This window comes from Doryrhamphus excisus, chromosome 10 (assembly GCF_030265055.1).
Source record: "Doryrhamphus excisus isolate RoL2022-K1 chromosome 10, RoL_Dexc_1.0, whole genome shotgun sequence".
Taxonomy (NCBI): Eukaryota; Metazoa; Chordata; class Actinopteri; order Syngnathiformes; family Syngnathidae; genus Doryrhamphus; species Doryrhamphus excisus.
This window is the reverse complement of record NC_080475.1, coordinates 8,425,180-8,451,247: the sequence shown is the minus strand read 5'-3', so window position 1 is coordinate 8,451,247 and position 26,068 is coordinate 8,425,180. Positions and strand designations below refer to the sequence as shown.

Below are 26,068 nucleotides of genomic sequence, written 5' to 3'. Positions count from 1 at the left end.
CAGTACCCATAAACCACCACTAGGGGACAGTATCACCTGGCAAATACCTCCAAAGTTAATAGTTTGTCTTAGTTTTATTAAACATTGATCCTTTTGTGACTTAAAATGTTACTAATGTTACGCTAATCTCTTTAGCTTACCTCAGTAAGCTAAAGCTAAGGCTAAGCTAAAACTAATATTCACATTCCCATCCTTTTTTTCTCCCTCTTCGACCTCACATAATTAAGTATGACTGATCTATGTGTGTGTGCAGGCATCCCCCCCCACACACACCCTAACCCCCTGTCGTTACCATGGCAACCCCCTTGCAGAGGCCATTTGATTGTTCCTTGTAAAATAGTGTATAATGTATGGGCCTTATTTTAATTTGAGTCTGGCATTATTGATCTGTCTTTAATGATAGTTAATTAAAGCAATCATATAATTGATAGAATCCCGTCTGTGTTTATCACCCTGCCTATCTATTAATAAAATCAAGGTGAGGCGTTTGAATCCGAATGGCACACAGGGAGAGTAAAAAAAAAAAAAAGTAAAGAGTAAAAAAAAAAAACGATGTTTACTAGGAGTAGCCGTGCCGCTCCTTTGAGAATTTACGAGAATATCAAAATAAACGGATCTGATCAGCTGAGGTATGCGTTGTAAACTTTGCGCTCCACGTGTAAATCTTGATTATTGACGTGACATTTACGGAGGCTATCACCGAGGCTTCTTTTATTCATTTGCTTGTTTCTGCGACGCTTTGGACAAACATTTAAAAAGCTCTATTGTGACAAACGTGCTAATGTTTAACTTTTAAGGCCCTGATGTCCTATTATTTGTCACAGATTGGGTGTCACGTCTCTGATGACTCTGCTATCTTATCTCATAAAAACAAACAAGATGCTGTCTTCTACAAGATTGAATATCTCCTGACTCCAAAATCAATAACATTTGGGACATTGGGGGGGGGGGGGGGGGCAGACTATATATTTTACACGTAACAGTCCACCTGGTATTATTGTATCTGTAAAATTGTCATGCAATCTGCTATTATTATGTATTATTTTATATTTATATTTAAATATTTTAAAAATAATAAAATATTATAATAATTACAATAAAATTAAAATAATAATTATTATATTATTATGATGTAAAATATGCAAATATAACAATAATATTATATATAATTAATATAATAATTAGCATTAATATAATAATTATAATAATCATAATAGTTCTAATAATAATGATAATAATCTAATAATAATAATAATAATTTTTATTATTATTATTATAATAAACCATTCACACTCACATTCATACCTATGGACAATTTCGCTAATTAACCTAGCATGTTTTTGGAAAGTGGGAGGAAACCGGAGAAAACCCACGCATGCAAACTCCACACAGAGATGCCCGAGGGTGGAATTGAACTCAGGCTCCCTAGTTGCGAGGCCTGTGCGTTAACCACTTTACCACATTTATAATAATAATAATAATAATTTTTATTATTATTATGTGCTTGTGTCCCTTTTTTCAGGAGCACTTTGTAAACAACAGACCATGTCAAAAAACGAAATTGATAAAACCATCAAAAGGTTGGCTCAGGCCATGATGCCAGGTTGTATGTTGAGTTTAAATGAAATACTTAGGAAAGATTGGGCGGGCCGTATTCAAACACTTGGCGGGCCGGATGTGGCCGCCGGGCCGTAGTTTGCCCACCCCTGCATTAGACTGTATGTATATTTCATGCATACACATATCAAATCTTTGATTTGCACAGTTTGACCTTTATCAAAAATGTTTCCTGTGCTGTGTGTCGGTACGCACACGGCGTTGTTCTTTAAATTCAAGTCGTAAATCAACCCAGACAGATTTAGATCACAACTGGCACAGCACTCCATCTTTGAGGAAAACAACTCTAGCCGTGCCAAACGTGAGTAGACCTGTGATGAAACCTTATTAATGCTAGCAGCTGCCTTCCACCGAGTGCACCGTGAGCAAATCTTAAGAGCGGGGGGGGGCCTTTATCTGATGTCCTTGTTCACCAGGAGCTGGTGATTTATGAGCCACTGCACCCACTTCTACTCCCCGTGACCTTAGCACCCTGCTCTTACTCTCCAGGCTCAGACGCATTGGCTGCCAAGTCATGGTGCAGGAGCTCTCTCTAGTGGCGCAACTCCATCATGGCTTTCTGCGTGCTACACGGCCGGTACGGTGGACAAGTGGTCCTCAACTGGTCCTCAACTGGTCATCGACAGTGACCCAAACTATAGATATTTTTAAGTCAAATTTCTCAAATATTGTATATTTTGTGGAAAATATTGTGCAATAAACACCTTAGTTGTAAGTTAATTCTCTGGGAGAATTTTCATTCATTCATTCATTTTCTACCGCTTATTCTCACGAGGGTCACGATTATGCTGGAGCCTATCCCAGCTGTCTTCGGGCGACATGCGGGGTACACCCTGGACTGGTGGCCAGCCAGGGCACATATAGACAAACAACCATTCACACTCACATTCATACCTATGGACAATTTGGGGGTTGCTAATTAACCTAGCATGTTTTTGGAAAGTGGGAGGAAACCGGAGAAAACCCACGCATGCAAACTCCACACGGAGATGCCCGAGGGTGGAATCGAACTCAGGTTCCCTGGTTGCGAGGCCTGTGCGTTAACCACTTTACCACCGTGCAGCCCCTATTACAATTTATACATCAAAAATCTATGTAAACAAATGCAAAAAAATGACCACATTTCCACTACCAATGTTGTGCCAAGGTTGTCTGCACGACGCCCTCTGTGCCTCTGACAAAGTGTGTCCGACAATGGGTGCAGTGAGTTCATGGGTCTCCAAACAGTAGCTTCTAACCACTTTCAAGTAGCTCTCCAAAGGCTTCGTTCATTTATTATCCACTCCTAAAGTGAGTTTCGGCAGTAGTCCAGAAGTAGTCGGGAGCGCGACCAATCGCACGTGGCCTGAGGATGAAACTGGATAAACGGTTGTGGAAATCCAAAAAAATACAGCTGAATAGGTGCAGATTCTGGAAGACCTGGAAGGCTTTCTGTGATGGTTATTGTGTGTGGCTGCTCTATAGGAGTCCACATGTTAATATACTGGAAGACCTGGAAAAAATTCTGTGCTGGTTATTGTGTGTAGCTGCTCTATAGGAGTCCACATGTTAATATACTGGAAGATCTGGAAAAAAATTATGTGCTGGTTATTGTGTGTAGCTGCTCTATAGGAGTCCACATGTTAATATACTGGAAGATCTGGAAAAAATTCTGTGCTGGTTATTGTGTGTAGCTGCTCTGCTCTATAGGAGTCCACATGTTAATATACTGGAAGATCTGGAAAAATTTCTGAGATGGTTATTGTGTGTAGCTGCTCTATAGGAGTCCACATGTTAATATACTGGAAGATCTGGAAAAATTTCTGTGCTGGTTATTGTGTGTAGCTGCTCTGCTCTATAGGAGTCCACATGTTAATATACTGGAAAATCTGGAAAAATTTCTGAGATGGTTATTGTGTGTAGCTGCTCTATAGGAGTCCACGTGTTAATATACTGGAAGATCTGGAAATTTTTTTGAGATGGTTATTGTGCGTAGCTGCTCTATAGGAGTCCACATGTTAATATACTGGAAGATCTGGAAAAAATTCTGAGATGGTTATTGTGTGTAGCTGCTCTATAGGAGTCCACATGTTAATATACTGGAAGATCTGGAAAAAATTATGTGCTGGTTATTGTGTGTAGCTGCTCTGTAGGAGTCCACATGTTAATATACTGGAAGATCTGGAAAAAAATCTGTGATGGTTATTGTGTGTAGCTGCTCTATAGGAGTCCACATGTTAATATACTGTAAGATCTGGAAAAAATTCTGAGATGGTTATTGTGTGTAGCTGCTCTATAGGAGTCCACGTGTTAATATACTGGAAGATCTGGAAATTTTTTTGAGATGGTTATTGTGCGTAGCTGCTCTATAGGAGTCCACATGTTAATATACTTGAAGATCTGGAAAAAATTCTGAGATGGTTATTGTGTGTAGCTGCTCTATAGGAGTCCACATGTTAATATACTGGAAGATCTGGAAAAATTTCTGAGATGGTTATTGTGTGTAGCTGCTCTATAGGAGTCCACATGTTAATATACTGGAAGATCTGGAAAAAAATCTGTGATGGTTCTTGTGTGTAGCTGCTCTATAGGAGTCCACATGTTAATATACTGGAAGATCTGGAAAACCTTCTGTGCTGGTTATTGTGTGTAGCTGCTCTATAGGAGTCCACGTGTTAATATACTGGAAGATCTGGAAAACTTTCTGTGCTGGTTATTGTGTGTAGCTGCTCTATAGGAGTCCACGTGTTAATATACTGGAAGATCTGGAAATTTTTTTGAGATGGTTATTGTGCATAGCTGCTCTATAGGAGTCCACATGTTAATATACTGGAAGATCTGGAAAATATTTTGAGATGGTTATTGTGCGTAGCTGCTCTATAGGAGTCCACATGTTAATATACTGGAAGATCTGGAAAATTTTTTGAGATGGTTATTGTGCGTAGCTGCTCTATAGGAGTCCACATGTTAATATACTGGAAGATCTGGAAAAAATTCTGAGATGGTTATTGTGTGTAGCTGCTCTATAGGAGTCCACATGTTAATATACTGGAAGATCTGGAAAAAATTCTGAGATGGTTATTGTGCGTAGCTGCTCTATAGGAGTCCACATGTTAATATACTGGAAGATCTGGAAAAATTTCTGAGATGGTTATTGTGTGTAGCTGCTCTATAGGAGTCCACATGTTAATATACTGGAAGATCTGGAAAAATTTCTGTGATGGTTATTGTGTGTAGCTGCTCTATAGGAGTCCACATGTTAATATACTGGAAGATCTGGAAAAAATTCTGAGATGGTTATTGTGCGTAGCTGCTCTATAGGAGTCCACATGTTAATATACTGGAAGATCTGGAAAAAATTCTGAGATGGTTATTGTGTGTAGCTGCTCTGCTCTATAGGAGTCCACATGTTAATATACTGGAAAATCTGGAAAAAATTCTGAGATGGTTATTGTGTGTAGCTGCTCTATAGGAGTCCACATGTTAATATACTGGAAGATCTGGAAATTTTTTTGAGATGGTTATTGTGCGTAGCTGCTCTATAGGAGTCCACATGTTAATATACTGGAAGATCTGGAAAAAATTCTGAGATGGTTATTGTGTGTAGCTGCTCTATAGGAGTCCACATGTTAATATAAAGGGCCATAATAGGTCCTCTTTAAGCAGTACTGATTACAAAATACATTTCAGATTATCGGCCACCCACTCAAGGGTTAAAAAAATGCACGACAATTGTCCATGAATCTCACAAAAGTAGTTTATTGTGCCTCTTACTGTTTATATGGCTTTTCTTTGTATAACAAGAGTTGACATAAACAATGGGTAAACAACACATTGGCCATGTTGAAAAACTATAATGATCATGTCATCGTGTTCTGCCTGCATCAGATACATTACATTAACATGGTAACAGCCCAGCAGAGAGAGTCATCACACAAAGACAGTTTAGTGTGTGACAGCACCGTAACAGCCGACATTCATCCTATGGCTGAAAAACTCACACACACACACACACAAGTCCAGTCCAGGCTTATTCATACACCGGGACCACATTTTACGTGACAAGTGAAGGTGATTTTTTTTATTTTTATTTTTTTTTAGCTAGAATATCTCTGAAGACTGCAATCATTTGGCACTTTGTGTTTTTTTTCCAGCTAAAAGATACATATTCACCGACTAAAACTTCACTTAAAATGTGTCCGATGTATGAATAATAGTAAACCGTGCACACACACACACACACACACACATACACATTCACCCACATGAAAATGAGGAGACCCGCCCACATTAACGTCATGGGCCCTCTTGTCGCTACAGAATATCCATATTGCTTGAAAGAGAAGAAAAAAAGAAAAATTCTGTATACCCCCCCCCCCACACCGCCGGTCGCCAAATGAGACATTTTGGCGACATAGAAATATCGAAATGATACATAACACATTTAAGAGAGGTGAGGATATACAGGAGAAGAAACGAGGCTATAACCATGGCTTCTTAGGCCGAGAATGCAGCACGGATGCCAGCCTGATAGCATGACGCTGCCGTGCAATCCCAATCTGGGATAAAGTCACGCCGGGCATCCACGCCGGGCATCGCTCGCTCCCATTTCCACGTCGCCTTCTATGTACACGCTAGCGAGGGCTTGAGCTAATTAAAACAGGGCTCAAGAAGAATACACACATAAATATTGCCTGTTTTTCTAGCATGCCTGCGAGCAGCTAGTGTTTGGTCCTCACCGAAAAAAGCCCTGAGTCTGACTCCAAAATATCTTCCGTAAGAATTTTCCTGCTTTTCCACTTGCATACTTGGGATTGCTGCAGATTTGTGTGTGCGGTGTTGACATCATCTGAGAACCTACAAGCTTGATTGTATTGCCGGGTATTGAACATGCCAATGTTTTCCTTGTATAAAAGTGCTACATGTATGATCAAGTGTAAATCTGCTACAGCTGACGGAAGTGTGTGTGTGTTTTTTGTGTGTATTTATGGATAATGGCTGGAGTACCTGCCAGTAGTCGAACTTTTCCTAACTTTGGCACAAGGTTGAAATTCAAAGAGAACGATGCTGCCAATTCCCTGATAAGAGAGGCGTGATTATTCACTGCAACATGACAACAGTCCTCAAGGTTTGATTATCACTGACGTCCACGATGAGTGTACCCCCCCACCCTTTAAAAAAAACAAAACCAAACGGAAGACCTAGTTTGCTTTTGCTTTCCCTCTGAATATCCTCTCGGGAAAGCTCTTCAAAATAAACAAGGAATCACATATAAGAGACATAACTATAATGATATAATATATATATGTGTGTGTGTTTATAATATATACACACATACACATATACATATGAATTGAGAAAGAAAAAAAAAAACAGCAATAAGCACAAAAATAAAGATTAACATAATGTGATTTGGTTTTCATCTCGTGTTTTGCATTCAAGAAATGTGCTTTTTTTTTTTTTTTTGCGATTCATCAGAACCCGACTACTCACACGTGATGCTTCTGTTTTGTCCTGTCCAGTTAAGAAAAACAACAGTGAAGACAAAAAGACGTGAGAGGGCGACTTCCTGTTGTGACGTTAACGCCCCCCCCTTTGCGGCCTCGCTCGGGAGTTTGTGTGTTTTTTTATTTTATTGTCGTTTCTCCTTAGTTTTATTTATGTGGAGTTCGCTTGTCATAGAGCATGCGGGCTGTATTTAATGGCTCCGCTGCCGAGATGAAGATGGGTCAGGGGGGGTGCGGGTGGGGTGAGAAGGCCAGCTTTTTATTGAGGCGGGAGATAGAGTGAGGTGATGTACTGTACAGGTGTGTGTCGTCAATCAGTGCATGTGTATGAACCGGGCCGCTCACTGAGCCCTCCCGACAAGGCCTTTCCTGGCACTGTCAATGGCATCCAGAACCCCCCACGGCTCGCCGTCACTGTCCGAGCCCCGGTCTCGCTCGTCATCGCCCGCGTCGTCGTCGTCGTCGTCTTCTTCCTCCTCCTCGGGCGACGGCTCGCTGCCGTTTTCCGTGACCCAGCTGTCGTCCTCGTCTTCGGCTTCTTGCTTCAGCACGAGCGCGGGGGCGGCGGCGGGGGGCGGCTGCTGAGGGGGAAGCGGCGGCGGGCTGTCGCTGCGCTCGGTTTGGTCTTCGAATGCTTCCGGGTTCTCCAGCATCTCCCGGATTAGGGGCGGCATCGGGCCTGGGATTTCCATCTTCAGAGTGATGGCTCTCTCTGCACCTACACATATGGATTATTATCATTAGTTATTATTGATTTATTTTCTACCGCTTTTTCCTCATGAGGGTCGCAGGGGTGCTGGAGCCTATCCCAGCTGTCTTCGGCCAGCCAATCACAGGGCACATATAGACAAACAACCATTCAAACTCACATTCATACCTATGGACAATTTACCTCGGGTGCTAGTAAACTAGTAGTCATGGGAAAGGGAAATACGTGTTGCTGCTGGATGTTCACTCAGTCAAATGTACTGAGCATAGAACGTGACCGAGAACATTCATTCATTCCTCATGAGGATAAGCAGTAGGGAGTCGCAGGGGGTGCTGGAGCCTATCCCAGCTGTCTTGGGGCGAGAGGCGGGGTCCACCCTGGACTGGTGGCCAGCCAATCACAGGGCACATATAGACAAACAACCATTCACACTCACATTCATAACTATGGACAATTAGGAGTTGCTAATTAATTAGCCTAGCATGTTTTTGGAATGTGGGAGGAAACCGGAGTACCCGGAGAAAACCCACGCATGCACGGGGAGAACATGGAAACTCCACACAGAGATGGCCGAGGGTGCTAGTAAACTAGTAGTCATGGGAAAGGGAAATACGTGTTGCTGCTGGATGTTCACTCAGCCAAATGTACTGAGCATAGAACATTACCGAGAACATTCATTCATTTTCTACTGCTTATCCTCATGAGGGTCGCAGGGGGTGCTGGAGCCTATCCCAGCTGTCTTCGGGTGAGAGACGGGGTCCACCCTGGACTGGTGGCCAGCCAATCACAGGGCACATATAGACAAACAACCATTCACACTCACATTCATACCTATTGACAATTTGGAGTTGCTAATTAATTAGCCTAGCATGGTTTTGGAATGTGGGAGGAAACCGGAGTACCCGCAGAAAACCCACGCATGCACGGGGAGAACATGCAAACTCCACACAGAGATGGCCGAGGATGGGGAAAGACAAAATGCGTAGCCCAAAAAGTTACCACTTCCACACAAAATAGGAGGAGAACTCATTCATTCATTTTCTACTGCTTTTCCTCACAAGGGTTGCTGGAGAAAACCCACGCATGCACGGGGAGAACATGCAAACTCCACACAGAGAGGGGAATTGAACCCTGGTCTCCTAGCTGGGAGGTCTGCGCGCTAACCATTTGACCGCCGTGCCGCCCACATATTATCATATAATAACATAAATAATACCAACCTTTGGTGCTGATACCCCGAAGGTCCGTGATCTTCATGAGCATGCGGGGGAACATGTGGGGCTTGTTGGGGCGACGACGACGGGCGTAAATCTTTAACGCCTCCAGCAGAGGCTCCTGCAGCTTATCCACTTTCTGGGGTTCTTCTAGATCCATGCGATCTAACGAAGAAGGAGGAACAAACTGAGGCGGCCGTCCCCTCAGAAACGATACAACCAATACCGAATCGTGCTGCAGTACCTCCACAGATGAGGCAGATGGCGCTGAGGAGACCGGTTTCGGTGTCATCCATCTCCAGGGGTAAAAGCTGGCCGGCAAAAGCAAACACCAGGTCTGTTAGGGGTCCAAAACCGGCGTTGTGCATCTGAGTCCGGTTCAGAGTTAAGCCATCTGAGAAGGTCATGGTGTCCTGTTCTGGAGTATAGCGTGTGCAGATCCTCAGCATCTGGATGGGAACAGAAGAAACTTGAATATTGGCGGATACCAAAAACACTACAAGGTCACTATAATCTAAATGGGAACTATTATGCTCATTTAGTATTGAGCTGTGGACTCCTGAAGAGCAGCTACACACAATAACCCAACCAGAAAACGTTTAGATGTTCCAGATTCTGCATCTGGGATGGCTTAAAAAGTGTGGTAAAAAACAAAACCAGGAAATCCAAAGACATACATATGAATAGGTGCAGATTCTGAAAGAACTAGAAAGCTTTCTGTGCTGGTTATCATGTGTAGCTGCTCTATAGGAGTCCACAATTTAATACACAAGGCTGAAAAATGAGTATAATAGGTCCCCCTTTATGGAAACATTGTGCAGTACTGACTCTGTCCACCAGATGCCAGTATTGTGCCACTTCAGAACTAGCTCCTTTGAATGGTCACTGATTGGATCAGTGGAGAGGGAAAAAAAAGCTGTTTCTTTACCAGAATGTCCAGGCAGGCTGACTTAAGAAGTGTGATCTGGTCAGCGATGGTGAGGGTGGTGAAACCCGGCAGACGCTTGGCAAATTCCACGATCTTGATGATGCATTTGGTAGAGAGCTCGCTGAATTTGTCCCATAAGCCCAGATCGAGTTGGACACGGTGGTCCGAGCTGGAGTTCTGACCACAAAAGCAAAACACAAAAGACTGATCAGCGGAGGCGGAGACGGAGGCACGCAACCCTGTTTGCATCGAGCGTGTTTCCGAGCCTTTCACGAGACATTTACATTTTCCATCCATCACCGTGGAAGAAATCCATTTACATGTTGCATCAATCACCGGGAGGCCACACAGATGGCTAAATGGCCAACTGAATTAGCCGAGCCGTGGCTTTGCGGGGAAAAGACGCCGTGGATTTAAACGCTACTCGGGGGAAGTGCCAGCGACTTACGGTGGTGTATTTTCCCAGTTGGCAAAGTGAAGGGAACGTCTCTTGGTGGGCTTTGCTGACTTTATTGACCAGTTCCTCCAGTTCTCCACTTAGCTCGTAGCTCTCTGGTAGAAGCACCTCCTCTTTTACGTCCTTCTTCTTTTTGTTTCGGTCGTTGCGTACCGCTGTGTGAAGAAAGCAAGAAAAAAAATTAAATTAAAAAAAAAAAAAAGATAAAATATGCCTTTATTCGTCCTACAGTGGGGAAATTTGCATTGCACAGCAGCAAGCAGTACAAAATACACAATATAGAAAAATAAACAATATAAATAACCCAAGTATTAACAAAATCAATAGTTTTACCCAGAGTACAAAACTTTGATTTGGTTCCAATTTTCTACAATAAAAGCTCTGATAAAACATTCCAATGTTCTCAAATATCTTACTTTTTATTTTTCTACACAAAATAAGATGAAAAATAAATAAACAAATCAAGAATAAAGAAAATCAATCAATCAGTAATAAATAAATATAATAATAATAATAAAAACTTAAGAAAGCACATATAGTTGGTGGGTAGACAAATGATTTTTTTCATATTAAAATGAACAAAGCATTATTAGAGCCCTGTAGACATGACAAAACACGACTATAGTCACATTTATACTCTTTTTATTTACAACATATTGCGCAACTGCAGGGTCTTGAGACACATGCTAACTCGCAAACTAGAGAGCTAGCCACCTAAACGGTAGCCTTCGAGTTATTTCCTTTCAACTTAAATAGCCAAAAACTTACCACTTCCACACGGATAGGGAGGATAACTATTAACAGTTATTTAACCTTTAACATGAACATGAATCAAACGTAATCATTTTTTCTGGGTACATGATACCATACAGCATCCATATCAAACTAAACATTAAACTTTCATATCAAGGCGGGGGCCTCAAACTAGTGTCCTGCGGACCACATTTGGCCCGCGGGCCGCATGTTTGAGACCCCTGATTTAGAGCCTTAATATTGCACGTGGAGATTGATGAGATATTGCACAGTGACTATACTGAATGTAAAATGATTATTAATTATTATTAATGACTGTGTCTGCTGGTGGAAACCAAACCTGAGTTTGCCCTAAACGGTAATAAACTATTTCCTTCGGCACAGCTCGGACCCCAGCTATCGCCTCCTAATCGCCACTCTCTTCCTTGCCCATCTCTCCATCAAGTCAAGTCTCCCCCTCCTCCCCCTCCTCCCCCTCCTCCCATACTTTCCTTCCTGTCAGGATATCCACTAATAGCAGAGGCACAATGTGATCCCGGTCTTAACGTACATCCCACACAAAACATTACACCCACATACATTTCCCTGGGGTTGGCCGTGGGGGGGGGGCACACAATAACGTTCGGCAGCGCGATATTACACTGAAATAGGAGTTCAGAACATTCAGACTCACCTTCCTTGGACATTCCGACCTCAAAGCATTTCTGCAGCCTGCAGTACTGGCAGCGGTTGCGAGTGACCTTGTTAATTTGACAGTTCTTGTCCCGGTGGCAGGTGTACACCATGTTCTTCTGGATGCTGCGACGGAAGAAGCCCTGGAGCATCGGGAGAGACGGTTTCGGTTTTAGCCAAGTCAGCAAAAATTAAATATGCGACATTTAATTATTTCTTTTTTGCTTAAAGACAGTAGCATGCTATTTTCTTTTCTTTGTCGTTTAATTTCCTTAAGTAATGGAAACCATGAAAGTCATTTGCTAAATGCTAGCGTTGTGTTACTACCACAGGATCTTCTCACCTTGCAGCCCTCGCAGGAACTGACCCCATAGTGATACCCTGAGGACTTGTCCTGGCACACAAAGCAGGGCTTGTAGACCCGAGGTGGGGGAGGTGGAGATGGAGAACTGGGCACCATTTCTTCTGAGCTGGTGCTCTGGGTCTCCACCGCTATAGAGAGGGGGGAAAAAAAAGATACGTCACAAATCATTGTCCTTGGAATACATGAAGCATGGCGGATGTTTGGAATTGCTTTCAATGATGGAATGACAGCCGATGGCATTCCTTTTCTTCTCAAATGATTTGGGAAGCCGGAGCAAAACAGACAAAAAACATTCCCGACTCAGTTTGCTCTCATCCAGTTTATGCTGGAAGGGGCAGAAACATGCGGGTCTCAAACATGCGGCCCGCGGGCCAAATGTGGCCCGCAGGACACCAGTTTGAGGCCCCCGCCTTGATATGAAAGTTTAATGCAAGTTTGATATGGATGCTGTATGGTATCATGTACCCAGAAAAAATGATTACGTTTGATTCATGTTCATGTTAAAGGTTAAATAACTGTTAATAGTTATCCTCCCTATCCGTGTGGAAGTGGTAAGTTTTTGAGTTCTATTTAAGTTGAAAGGAAATAACTTGAAGGCTACCGTTTAGGTGGCTAGCTCTCTAGTTTGCGAGTTAGCATGTGTCTCAAGACGCTGCGGTTGCGCAATATGTTGTAAATAAAAAGAGTATAAATGTGACTATAGTCGTGTTTTGTCATGTCTACAGGGCTCTAATAATGCTTTGTTCATTTTAATATGAAAAAAATCATTTGTCTACCCACCAACTATATGTGCTTTCTTAAGTTTTTATTATTATTATTATTATATTTATTTATTACTGATTGATTTTCTTTATTCTTGATTTGTTTATTTATTTTTCATCTTATTTTGTGTAGAAAAATAAAAAGTAAGATATTTGAGAACAGTGGAATGTTTTATCAGAACTTTTATTGTAGAAAATCGGAACCAAAGCACTGAAAAAGTTTGTATATTTTTCTGTTTTTAATAAATGTGTTTTTTTTTTTTTGGAAAACCTTCATTAATACAGCTTGTTTATCCCAGTTAATTAATTCCAGACCTAAATTTGACAAGTGAATTTCCACAAAATAGCATTTAATATCGCTAATTTGAATTTGTTTACAGTTTGAGAATAAAAAAACTGTTTTTAAGCATTATTAGAGCCCGTGGACATGACATAACACCCCTATAGTCACCATCTTTCTTTAATGCACAGGCTAAGGAACCACTACACGGACCGCCGCTTTAAAGATATTATTAAACATGTTATTGTATGTATGTATTGTATGTATTGTATGTATCATGCGTGTATCGGATATCAGATCAATATTCAAGGCTGCGTCGGTATCGTATCGGAAGTGAAAGTATGGAGTATGGCGACACCCGTATTTACCGTTCCCCTAACGTATGGACCGTTGACAAAACAGTTTGACTGTAGCTGTTATTGATTGACAGCTCGTCTGATAAGGCGGCGAGTCAAAACTGGCTGCTCATCATTCCACAGACTGATGACACGGTCTCATGACAACACGTAACACACACATACACACTAGTGTGTCACACTATGATGACATCAGCAATGTAACTTAAAGTGGTGTATTAGCATGTGTTAGCAATGCTACATTAAACGTCTCGCTATAGCGGTGGAACTAATGCAGGCCCACCACGCATGCAGACACGCACCCCTTTCAACTCCCCCCATTAGTCACCCTTAAACTTCAACCGCCCCCCCCCCCCCCCCCCAACTCGGTACCCCCCCCAACCCCTGACACACAAACCCTATTTTTCCTCTCGTTTCCTGGCCCTAAATTCCTCGGCACAGCCCTGCCAGGTTTTAATAGAGGCCTTGGCTCGTAAGGCAGCCTATAAAAGCCGTCCCATAGCTGGGCTGGGGGGGGGGGGGGGGCCCAGTCGGGCTGGCCTTGGCTTTATTGGTACTCGGTCACCTTGGGTAGCTATTCACACCGGCAGCTGGAGCCCCCAGCCCGTAAAAGAAGCCAATCATAAAATAAAAAAACAGGGAAGCTCTAAAATTCTAACTTTTACTGCACTGCACCCCCCCCCCCCCCTCCTCACCCCAAAGTCCCCTCAATGGAAAGCACAGAGAGCTAGCCTAAACTTAACCTACAACCCCCCCGAGCCCCCCCGATGTGACACCGAGGGCTGAAGTGAAAACCACCAGCTTGGCTTTTTTTTTTTTTTTTTTTTTTTACAAGGGGAGGGGGACTTCAAAAAGAAGAAAAAGGACATAAATGGAGGAATTTGATCGGGACGGGGGCAGCGGGGGCAAAGGGGCAATAGGGGACACTGAAGGAAGGTCTTGTTCAAGACCAAAGTGACCATTAGCAACACTTGGGGGCGGCCCGGTCCTAGATTATTGATGACTAACAGAAATAAACATTTTTCATGTACGGGGGCTGATGCTACGACATCTGCTATTTATTGAAATACCCCCCCCCCCCCCCGGTGGTGCCATCATGACGGGGACCACAGCAGTGGGAACCCTTTGGTGCTATCATGGGTTTGTTGTATGCCGATGTTTTTTTTTACAGTCCTACACGGTGCTCCTTATTTGGAAGTTCGTTTTTTTCATTTTTTTTCCCCTTCTGCCCCCCCTCCTTCATTGCCCGATCATCCTGTCCTATCACCCATCGTTATGGGCGGATGATTAATGGGAGGAAAAAAAGTACGAATCATAACGTGTCAAACATTCATTCATTCATTTTCTACCGCTTTTGGTCATGACGGTCACGGGGGGGGCTGGAGCCTATCCCAGCTGTCCGGTACACCCTGGACTGGTGGCCAGCCAATCCTCCCAGGGCACATATAGACAAACAACCATTCACACTCACATTCATACCTATGGACAATTTGGAGTTGCTAATTAATTAGCCTAGCATGTTTTTGGAATGAGGGAGGAAACCGGAGTACCCGGAGAAAACCCACGCATGCACGGGGAGAACATGGAAACTCCACACAGAGATGGCCGAGGGTGCTAGTAAACTAGTAGTCATGGGAAAGGGAAATACGTGTTGCTGCTGGATGTTCACTCAGCCAAATGTACTGAGCATAGAACATCACCGAGAACATTCATTCATTTTCTACTGCTTATTCTCACGAGGGTCGCAGGGGGTGCTGGAGCCTATCCCAGCTGTCTTCAGGCGAGAGGCGGGGTACACCCTGGACTGGTGGCCAGCCAATCACAGGGCACATATAGACAAACAACCATTCACACTCACATTCATACCTATGGACAATTTGGAGTTGCTAATTAATTAGCCTAGCATGTTTTTGGAATGTGGGCGAAAAAACCGGAGTACCCGGAGAAAACCCACGCATGCACGGGGAGAACATGCAAACCCTAGCTGTGAGATCTGCGCGCTAACCACTCGACCACCGTGCCGCCCCACTCAATAATGCTTGACGTTACTAAATCGAAGAAAGAAAGAAAGAGGGGACACCTTCGGACAGAAAGACTAGTTTGAAGATAGTCTTGGACCCGCTTCCCTGACTTTCATACAGTCCCGGGTCGCCACAGGAAAAGCCGCCCCGAGCCCCTTTCCCCTTTCCCCTCCACTCAGCTCCTCACTGTTTAGAAAACAAAGCCCTGTGAAATAAGAGGCCCTCCTTATCAGCGCCCCGATGCCTGGGGCGCCATTAGCATGACAATCTGCCGGCAGAGGACTGTGAGCCGATGACGGACGGATGAGATGAGAAGAGCGGGATAGGTGGCGACCGGGAGGGGGGGCGGGGGGGGTCTTAATAGATGTAAGACGGAGGAGGGATACTTATCAGTTGCCACTGTTGCTTTCCTGCCGGGTATCACTTTACTAATCCTTTCTCTCATTGCTACGTACGCAAGCGGTGGCTAGCGCTAATGCATCCGTACGCAACTCAAACGGGAATATCGCCGGGAACACCGGGAACAAACATTGCTTTGGTGCTCGAGTGGTAGAACAGATGAACAGACGAGCGGAATCATTAGCCTCGTTAGGAGGGAATACGACAGGAATAGCTTGACTGCTATTCTGAAGGTGACCTCTAAAAGGTCAATTATTTTAAATTCTGGGTCACGTCAGCCGGGCAGGAAGAGGAGCGTGCGGAGTTTCTGGTGACACCGACGGCGCCGTGTTGTTCGCTGGAGCGGAAACGGGAGTGCGCTGAAGGCGTGACGCCGCGGCTCGTGCTCGTGCTCGCTGTCGCAACGGCGTGCTTTTAACCCGAGCGGCGTGTGACTGCGTCTGGCAACATAGCGAGTGTTCTTTCACAATGGGACTGCAGATTTCCGTGTACGTGACTCGACTTGCGGGATTTGAATCTTTCATGCGACAACGCTCCCCCCCCCCCCCGCCGAGTGCAGCTTCGGCATGCGAGGCGTGAGAGGCCGGCTCGCATATCGTGCGCGAGCGGCTTGGCACGGTCCCGTTGCGAGGTGTTCTTCTCGGTCGTTACTGTGGGAGCGCGGCACGCTCGCGGTTCCATTTGTAAAGGGCGGCTTGTTCGTTACGGTTCAGCGTCCCCCCCCCCCCCCCCCCATTAAAATACCCGCCGTCTGAGGGGCTCATTATGTTTTTTTTTTTTGTTTTTTTTGCAGCCCATGTGACTCTTTGTCTTCGTCTTTACCTTCATTAAACAGCCTGCAAAGCTTGCGTGTTTGTGACGCAATCAGAGTCCGGAATAAAAGTTTGTGCAAGACTCAAAAAAAAAAAAAAAAAAAGGGGGGGGGGGGCACACAGTAGGCCTCTGTGCGGTCACATAGAAGTGCCAGAAGGGGAGCAGATTGAACAGCAGCTCGGAGGACTCGCCCTTGGCTCTTTACCGCAATGCTACACCAAAGATTTGGGGGCTTTAAAAAAAAAAAAAAAAAAAAAAAAAATAAAAATAAAAAAAAAGAGGAAAAGAAAGTACCACACCCTTTCTTTCTCACAGTGCCACTTTCCTCTTTGTCTCTCAACCCACGTCTTCCTGCCATCCCTCTGAGGCCTCCTCTGCTGCAAGGTCTCTCTCTCCCTCCCTCATACTCATTTCCTTCCCCTTTTTTTTGGTACCAGTTTTTCCTCAGGATCTCCGTCACCGCTTTTGTAGCCGCTTCTGCTACACCCTTTTACTTTTCCCACAGCTCAAATGATTCCTCCGCTTATGCGGCACACACTTGAGCTTGCATGTGAAAAAATCTCGTAAGAGTCCATTGTGTGACTTACGCAAGGCACAAAAAAAGCACGCACAATCTAAGCTGGATACAATTGAGTGTGTGTTGACATTTTGATTAAAAGGTGCTGAATCATGATCTAAGACACGGAAGAAGACATAAAATGTCTGCCAGTGTGCGGTTAGTGGGCACACTGACCGGGGAGGGGGGGTCAAATAGTGGTATTAAATAATTAAATCAGGGGTCTCAAACATGCGGCCCGCGGGCCAAATGTGGTCCGCAGGACACCAGTTTGAGGCCCTCGCCTTGATATGAAAGTTTAATGTTTGATATGGATGCTGTATGGTATCATGTACCCAGAAAAAAATATTACTTTTAATTCATGTTCATGTTAAAGGTTAAATAACTGTTAATAGTTATCCTCCCTATCCGTGTGGAAGTGGTAAGTTTTTGAGTTCTATTTAAGTTAAAGGAAATAACTTTAAGGCTGCCGTTTAGGTCGCTAGCTCTCTAGTTTGCGAGTTAGCATGTGTCTCAAACACACGGCCCGCGGGCCAAATGTGGCCCGCAGGACACTAGTTTGAGGCCCCCGCCTTGATATGAAAGTTTAATGTCAGTGCGGCCCCGCGCAAGTTTGATATGGATGCTGTATGGTATCATGTACCCAGAAAAAATGATTACGTTTGATTCATGTTCATGTTAAAGGTTAAATAACTGTTAATAGTTATCCTCCCTATCCGTGTGGAAGTGGTAAGTTTTTGGCGATTTAAGTTGAAAGGAAATAACTTGAAGGCTACCGTTTAGGTGGCTAGCTCTCTAGTTTGCGAGTTAGCATGTGTCTCAAACACACGGCCCGCGGGCCAAATGTGGCCCGCAGGACACCAGTTTGAGGCCCCCGCCTTGATATGAAAGTTTAATGTCAGTGTGGCCCCGCGCAAGTTTGATATGGATGCTGTATGGCAGGGGTCTCAAACACGCGGCCCGCGGGCCAAATGTGGCCCGCAGGACACCAGTTTGAGGCCCCCGCCTTGATATGAAAGTTTAATGTCAGTGCGGCCAGCGCAAGTTTGATATGGATGCTGTATGGTATCATGTACCCAGAAAAAATTATTACTTTTAATTAATGTTCATGTTAAAGGTTAAATAACTGTTAATAGTTATCCTCCCTATCCGTGTGGAAGTGGTAAGTTTTTGGCGATTTAAGTTGAAAGGAAATAACTTGAAGGCTACCGTTTAGGTCGCTAGCTCTCTAGTTTGCGAGTTAGCATGTGTCTCAAGACCCTGCGGTTGCGCAATATGTTGTAAATAAAAAGAGTATAAATGTGACTATAGTCGTGTTTTGTCATGTCTACAGGGCTCTAATAATGCTTTGTTCATTTTAATATGAAAAAAATCATTTGTCTACCCACCAACTATATGTGCTTTCTTAAGTTTTTATTATTTGACGTTTTATTATTATTATTATATTTATTTATTACTGATTTATTTTTATTTTATTGTAGAAAATCGGAACCAAAGCACTGAAAAAGTTTCTATATTTTTCTGTTTTTAATAAATGCATTTTTTTTTGGGGGGGGAAACCTGATGCAGCCCAGCCTTGCCCAGACCCTAGCTCCAGTGGCCCCCAGGTAAATTTTGAGTTTGAGACCCCTGAGTTAAATAACTGTAAAAACCACACACACACACACACACACATATATATATATGAACACGCACACGCCCATTGAGGAATTTACACCAGGACGCCAGAATCAGCATAAAGTCATGAAACAGACCCAGACTGCCGTGTGAGCGCGTGATGCGCTCGTATCATCCGAGTACAGATAGTACAACCTTTCAGTGTTTGCTCAAGGGTGCCACGGCGGCTGCGGAGGAAATCTTTTCAGTTCAACACGGCATACAAATACCCCGACCCCCCTCCTTCGTTGTCGAAGGTGCAGAACAGAACAGAACAGAGCAGCAAAGGCAGCAGGTGGGATAAGTCCGTATCCTCGGGGCACATTTTAAAAAGCGGAATTACCCTAGCAGTCTGCTAGCGCTCTCCAAACACCCTTTCTTCTTTACAGCACCTCATAAAGAGCCTTTTGATATTTTCTTGATGGACTCGGCCAAGACGACATTTGGCAACAAGCGTCCCCTTTTCCTGCTACAAAGGACACACACAAGTTGGCGTAAAAAACACCAAAACGTGTGTGTGTGTGTGTGTCCAATGAACTCCATAAAAAGCTTTCCTCCAAATGTTCTTGTGTAGAACCTCAGCAAGAAGATCTAAAATAAATTGGAAATAAAAGGTTTCTGACACTGGATTTTCATAGTAAAAGCACAAAAAAAAAAAACCAGTCAAGTGCAGTTCTGTGGAAAATATGTGGCCCCTCATCCCTGTGGTGAGCTCCAGCTGACTGTTCATCTGCCCACCAGAAGAAAGCAACGCACGCTCTCTCCTTCTGTGACTGCAGAGTGAACCCAGACCTGGCAATGCCGAGACCTCAGCCTCGGGCCATCGATCATGTCAGGAACACAGGAACCGGCATACGAGCGAGGAGAAGGAGAGAAGAGAGCCGCGGAGGGACGCCCGGCAGCCTTTGATCCTCAGGTTGTTTCTGGTCCTCCCCAGACTTCCTCTCACCATCTGTAGTCCTGGATCTCACCTGTCTGTCTCCGCTCATTCAATTGCTATTGCTTCCTCTCCGCAACAATAGAAACCTACAAAAGTAGAAGTAGCCCGCTGTGGCTTCGGACTCGCTCTGTCAGAGGAAGTGAAGGGACGGGAGGTTAACGTAAACAACAACAGTAGTACTCCACTCCCACTCCCACTCCCACGCATTAGGGAAGCACTGCACACCCGAATAAGACACGGCGCAGACTAGGACGACTATCCTTATTCTTTTCTTCCACCGGGCCAAATGTCCCAATACTTTTATCCGTCTACTTCAGGGGTCTCAAACTCAATTTACCTGGGGGCCACTGGAGCTAGGGTCTGGGTAAGGCTGGGCCGCATCAGGTTTTACAAAAAAAAATAAAACGCATTTATTAAAAACAGAAAAATATAGAAAATTTTTCAGTGCTTTGGTTCCAATTTTCTACAATAAAAGCTCTGATAAAACATTCCACTGTTCTCAAATATCTTCATTTGTATTTTTCTGCACAAAATAAGATGAAAAATAAATAAACAAATCAGTAATAAATAAATATAATAATAATAATAAAACAGCAAATAATAAAAACTTAAGAAAGCACATATAGTTGGTGGGTAGACAAATGATTTTTTTCATATTAAAATGAACAAAGCATTATTAGAGCCCTGTAGACATGACAAAACACGACTATAGTCACATTTATACTCTTTTTGTTTACAACATATTGCGCAACTGCAGGGTCTTGAGACACATGCTAACTCGCAAACTAGACCGCTAGCCACCTAAACGGTAGCCTTCAAGTTATTTCCTTTAACTTAAGATAAGATATGCCTTTATTCGTCCCTCAGTGGGGAAATTTGTATGAATAAATTAAATTAAATAGAACTCAAAAACTTACCACTTCCACATGGATAGGGAGGATAACTATTAACAGTTATTTAACCTTTAACATGAACATTAATTAAAAACGTAATAATTTTTTCTGGGTACATGATACCATACAGCATCCATATCAAACTTGCGCGGGGCCGCACCGACATTAAACTTTCATATCAAGGCGGGGGCCTCAAACTAGTGTCCTGCGGGCCACATTTGGCCCGCGGGCCGTGTGTTTGAGACACATGCTAACTCGCAAACTAGAGAGCTAGCGACCTAAACGGTAGCCTTCGAGTTATTTCCTTTCAACTTAAATAGCCAAAAACTTACCACTTCCACACGGATCGGGAGGATAACTATTAACAGTTATTTAACCTTTAACATGAACATGAATCAAACGTAATAATTTTTTCTGGGTACATGATACCATACAGCATCCATATCAAACTCGCGCGGGGCCGCACCGACATTAAACTTTCATATCGAGGCGGGGGCCTCAAACTAGTGTCCTGCGGGCCACATTTGGCCCGCGGGCCGTGTGTTTGAGACACATGCTGACTCGCAAACTAGACCGCTAGCGACCTAAACGGTAGCCTTCGAGTTATTTCCTTTCAACTTAAATCGCCAAAAACTTACCACTTCCACACGGATAGGGAGGATAACTATTAACAGTTATTTAACCTTTAACATGAACATTAATTAAAAACGTAATAATTTTTTCTGGGTACATGATACCATACAGCATCCATATCAAACTAACATTAAACTTTCATATCAAGGCGGGGGCCTCAAACTAGTAGTGGGGCCGCGTGTTTGAGACCCCCGGTCTACTTCATTCTCATCTTGAAGAAAGGACATTAAAAAGAAGGGTTTGAGTCAAAGTAAGCTCAGGAGGAAGAACGACAGAGCGAGACAGCAATCAGGAAACGATTGTGGTTTTCCAGCATCTGAGTGATTTGCCATGCGTGTCACTGTGGTGACTTCTGAAACTCAAACGGCAACAATCGGGCACGAGCCCACCTCGTATCGCTTGAGAAACTGCTACCATTTCACAGCTCATATCAGAAATGACTAATATTTTTTTCCTATTTTCTTACAACTGAACACTAAAGTCACATTTTTCCATGAGAACCAAAAACTCCGAGATAGAAACATCTAGAAAAAGTCCTAAACACTCCATGAGAGTATATCCTGCAGTCGGCCGCATTCTTGAAGACACCATAAATCATCCCCAGCAGCGCCACACTTCTTTGCCGGACGGCTTCCTGTCTGTCAGTACAGCTTCGCCGCTTCTCTCGGGCTGTTTTGTGGACACGCTGCAAGTTTGGAGCAAGAGTTGACACATCCTGGCCTCCAGACAGCACGACTACAGTAAAGATAGGCTCGTCTGCCGCCGGAGACGAGCGCCTACCTCGTCGTGAACGTGTCAAATGTGTCGAGTGAGAATGCCTTTCTTGTGTTGGACATCCCATCAGTAGCGTGGCTTTAAATGGAGGCAGGAACCTGGCTAATGTCAGGTTCTGCGGAGAGATTGTGTTAGCTTTCTGGTATCATCTCTTATGTTAACGGGTGGGTTTTGACCCATGTATTAAATCAGCTATAAAATACACTAAAAAGTTACCATTAAATTTGCTTCTCATGTCTTGGTTACCTTCTTAACAAAAAATTGATAAGTCAGCTACTTCAACCATGAAAAGGTTGTCTCAAGCCATGATGCCAGGTTGTATGTTGAGTTTAAATGAAATACTTTGGAAAGAACGGGCGGGCCGTATTCAAACACTTGGCGGGCCGGATGTGGCCCCCGGGCCGTAGTTTGCCCACCCCTGCTTTATAGTCATATTATTATAACTGGGTCAAAACCGACCCTAAGAATACAGTGGTTATAATTTCAATCAGACTATTTTAAAATGTAGTAAAAAAAAAATTTAAAACATTTATTTTGTTGAAATAGAGTTTCCTGTCAAAGTCAAAAAGCCTTAATGCAATAAACAAATGTTATATGATTCTTTTTGTGCATTAAAATGTAAAACACAAGAGGAGGGTTAATAAAGATGGCTGCAGGGGAAACCTGATTAAGTGAGTATTCATGTTCAAAAAGAAAGCAGGAAATATAATCACTCTGGCGGGGGAAAATCTTGTTTCCAAAATAAATGAATACAAATCAGACTATAAGAGAAGCCAGACTAAAATAAACAAAGATGTTTCCACATCTGTTTGCAGAGTTCACATCCAGGCAAAAGATGTGTGGTCCCGCTTTAAAGACATGACGCTAAGTTCCAGCCGAATCTGACGACCCAGAACCCGAGTCAAGTGTGAACATTTGATCACTTAGACCAGAAACGACACAAAAAAATGGCGTGTGGTAGTTGCTCATGGGCAGAATTGGACTAAATCAGGGGTGGGCAAACTACGGCCCGGGGGCCACATCCGGCCCGCCAAGTGTTTGAATATGGCCCGCCTGTTCTTTCCAAAATATTTCATTTAAACTCAACATACAACCTGGCATCATGGCTTGAGACAACCTTTTCATGGTTGAAGTAGCTGTTTTATCAATTTCGTAATAATAATAATAATAATAATAATAATAATACATTCATTTTCTACCGCTTACCCTCACGAGGGTCGCGGGGGTGCTGGAGCCTATCCCAGCTGTCTTGGGGCGAGAGGCGGGGTACACCCTGGACTGGTCGTAATAATAATAATAATAATAATAATAATAATTATAATAATAATAATAATAATAATAATAATAATAATAATAATAATAATAATAATAATAATAATAATAATAATAATAATTCATTCATTTTCTATCATTTATCCTCCGAGGGTTGCGGGGGTGCTGAGCCTATCCCAGCTTCTTGGGGCGAGAGGCGGGGTACACCCTGGACAGGTCGTAATAATAATAATAATAATAATAATAATAATAATAATAATAATAATAATAATAATAATAATAATAATAATAATAATAATTTTATAATGCACTTTACATCAAATAAATGATCTCAAAGTGCACGTATAGCAGACTGCATGACACTTTTATGTGTAAAATATGTGTAAAAATATGTGTACAAATGGACTGTCACGTGTAAAATACTATATATTCGCCCCCCCCCGTCAATTTTATTAAATCAATGCGGCCCGCGAGTCAAAAAGTTTGCCCACCCCTGGACTAAATCCTCCATCACGCTCCGCCCTTGGACTTGGACAATAGTAGTCCAAGTTGGCCGCTGCCTGCCAAAAAAAGTGCTGCACGAACACAGGTCATTCCCACAGGGGGGGGGGGGGGGGGGGGTCAGGCTCGTCAGGCTCGTCGTCACCTAGCAACGCTGGAGTCGAGCCGTCAGTCAACAACCCCGGCCGCTCTCTTCGCACACGCGTGCTCCTATGTACGCCGTACACGCATCGACCTCGCTAAGTTGAGGGCTTGGCCGTTAGCGATGAAGCCACAAATGTAGACACACACACACACACACACACACACACACACACACATGAACGCTGCCAACTGCCCACGCCTATGAGCCAGGGATTCAGTTCTCTGTAAACAGCAACAATAGCGGCAGCCACATATGAAAAGTCGACATTTTACACTCTCCTGATACGCAGCCTCGTGGAGCCGTTTGCTTCATTTGCTTAACCGATGATTCGAATGTAAGACGACGCTTTGAAGTCGATTCAATCCGACGTCAGCCGCCGATGTGACGAGTTTTATTTACAGCCGTGTTACTGACTCTGCTGAGGGGTTGGTGTTGGGGTGGGGGGCGGCTATAAACTGCCATTAGGGCCGCACCGGATTCCAACACGGGTCTGTGGAATCCAGCCCGGCACAGACTGTCTCTGGATTAGACACAGCAGTCCGGGTGCCCGAACGCCAACCCAAACAGGCCCCGTAAAGACGTGGAAGGATCTGCATATAGAATCCACAATCAGCGACTGTCATGTCTGGAAGGAAGTAGATGCGCATATGAAAAAAAAAAAAATGGAGGGGGGGGCGATTGAATTAGTTTATTTCTCGGCACTGCTGTTTATTAATAGTCTGTTGGTGGGATACCACAATACAAGGGTCTTAAACTCCATTGGAATAACTCCGTATTGCCAGTTTTTCGTCTGTCCAGTCTTCAAATTTAGTTTGAATCAAAAACAAACTTTTCCAAATGTGGCCCGCAGGACACTAGTTTGAGACCCCCGCCTTGATATGAAAGTTTAATGTTAGTTTGATATGGATGCTGTATGGTATCATGTACCCAGAAAAAATTATTACGTTTGATTCATGTTCATGTTAAAGGTTAAATAACTGTTAATAGTTATCCTCCCTATCCGTGTGGAAGTGGTAAGTTTTTGGCTATTTAAGTTGAAAGGAAATAACTTGAAGGCTAACATTTAGGTCGCTAGCTCTCTAGTTTGCGAGTTAGCATGTGTCTCAAACACACGGCCCGCGGGCCAAATGTGGCGCACAGGACACTAGTTTGAGGCCCCCGCCTTGATATGAAAGTTTAATGTTAAAGTTTGATATGGATGCTGTATGGTATCATGTACCCAGAAAAAATGATTACGTTTGATTCATGTTCATGTTAAAGGTTAAATAACTGTTAATAGTTATCCTCCCTATCCGTGTGGAAGTGGTAAGTTTTTGGCTATTTAAGTTGAAAGGAAATAACTTGAAGGCTACCGTTTAGGTCGCTAGTGGTCTAGTTTGCGAGTTAGCATGTGTCTCGAGACCCTGCAGTTGCGCAATATGTTGTAAATAAAAAGAGTATAAATGTGACTATAGTTGTGTTTTGTCATGTCTACAGGGCTCTAATAATGCTTTGTTCATTTTAATCTGAAAAAAATCATTTGTCTACCCAACAACTATATGTGCTTTCTTAAGTTTTTATTATTATTATTATATTTATTTATTACTGATTGATTGATTTTCTTTATTCTTGATTTGTTTATTTATTTTTCATCTTATTTTGTGCAGAAAAATAAAAAATGAAGATATTTGAGAACAGTGGAATGTTTTATCAGAGCTTTTCTTGTAGAAAATCAGAACCAAAATACTGAAAAAGTTTGTATATTTTTCAGTTTTTAATAAATGCGTTTTTTTGTTTTTTTTTGGAAAACCTGATGCGGCCCAGCCTTGCCCAGACCCTAGCTCCAGTGGCCCCCAGGTAAATTGAGTTTGAGACCCCTGGTTTAGATT

General features: G+C 43.2%; 1 protein-coding gene across 5 annotated transcripts in view; it reads right to left on the bottom strand.

Moving 5' to 3' along the window:
- Positions 1-5,338: 5,338 nt before the first annotated feature.
- The window catches only part of LOC131136564 (retinoic acid receptor gamma-A), a 66,073-nt gene continuing 45,343 nt past the window's right edge, over positions 5,339-26,068 (bottom strand). For all 5 annotated transcript variants that reach the window (XM_058083562.1, XM_058083564.1, XM_058083565.1 and 2 more), the window contains 7 exons: positions 12,180-12,328; positions 11,838-11,979; positions 10,403-10,566; positions 9,955-10,131; positions 9,271-9,475; positions 9,033-9,191; positions 5,339-7,821 (listed from right to left, as the gene is read on the bottom strand). In XM_058083562.1, the coding sequence (XP_057939545.1) occupies positions 7,445-7,821; positions 9,033-9,191; positions 9,271-9,475; positions 9,955-10,131; positions 10,403-10,566; positions 11,838-11,979; positions 12,180-12,328 (1,373 nt within the window). In that variant the 3' untranslated portion in view covers positions 5,339-7,444. The remainder of the gene's footprint in view (positions 7,822-9,032; positions 9,192-9,270; positions 9,476-9,954; positions 10,132-10,402; positions 10,567-11,837; positions 11,980-12,179; positions 12,329-26,068) is intronic.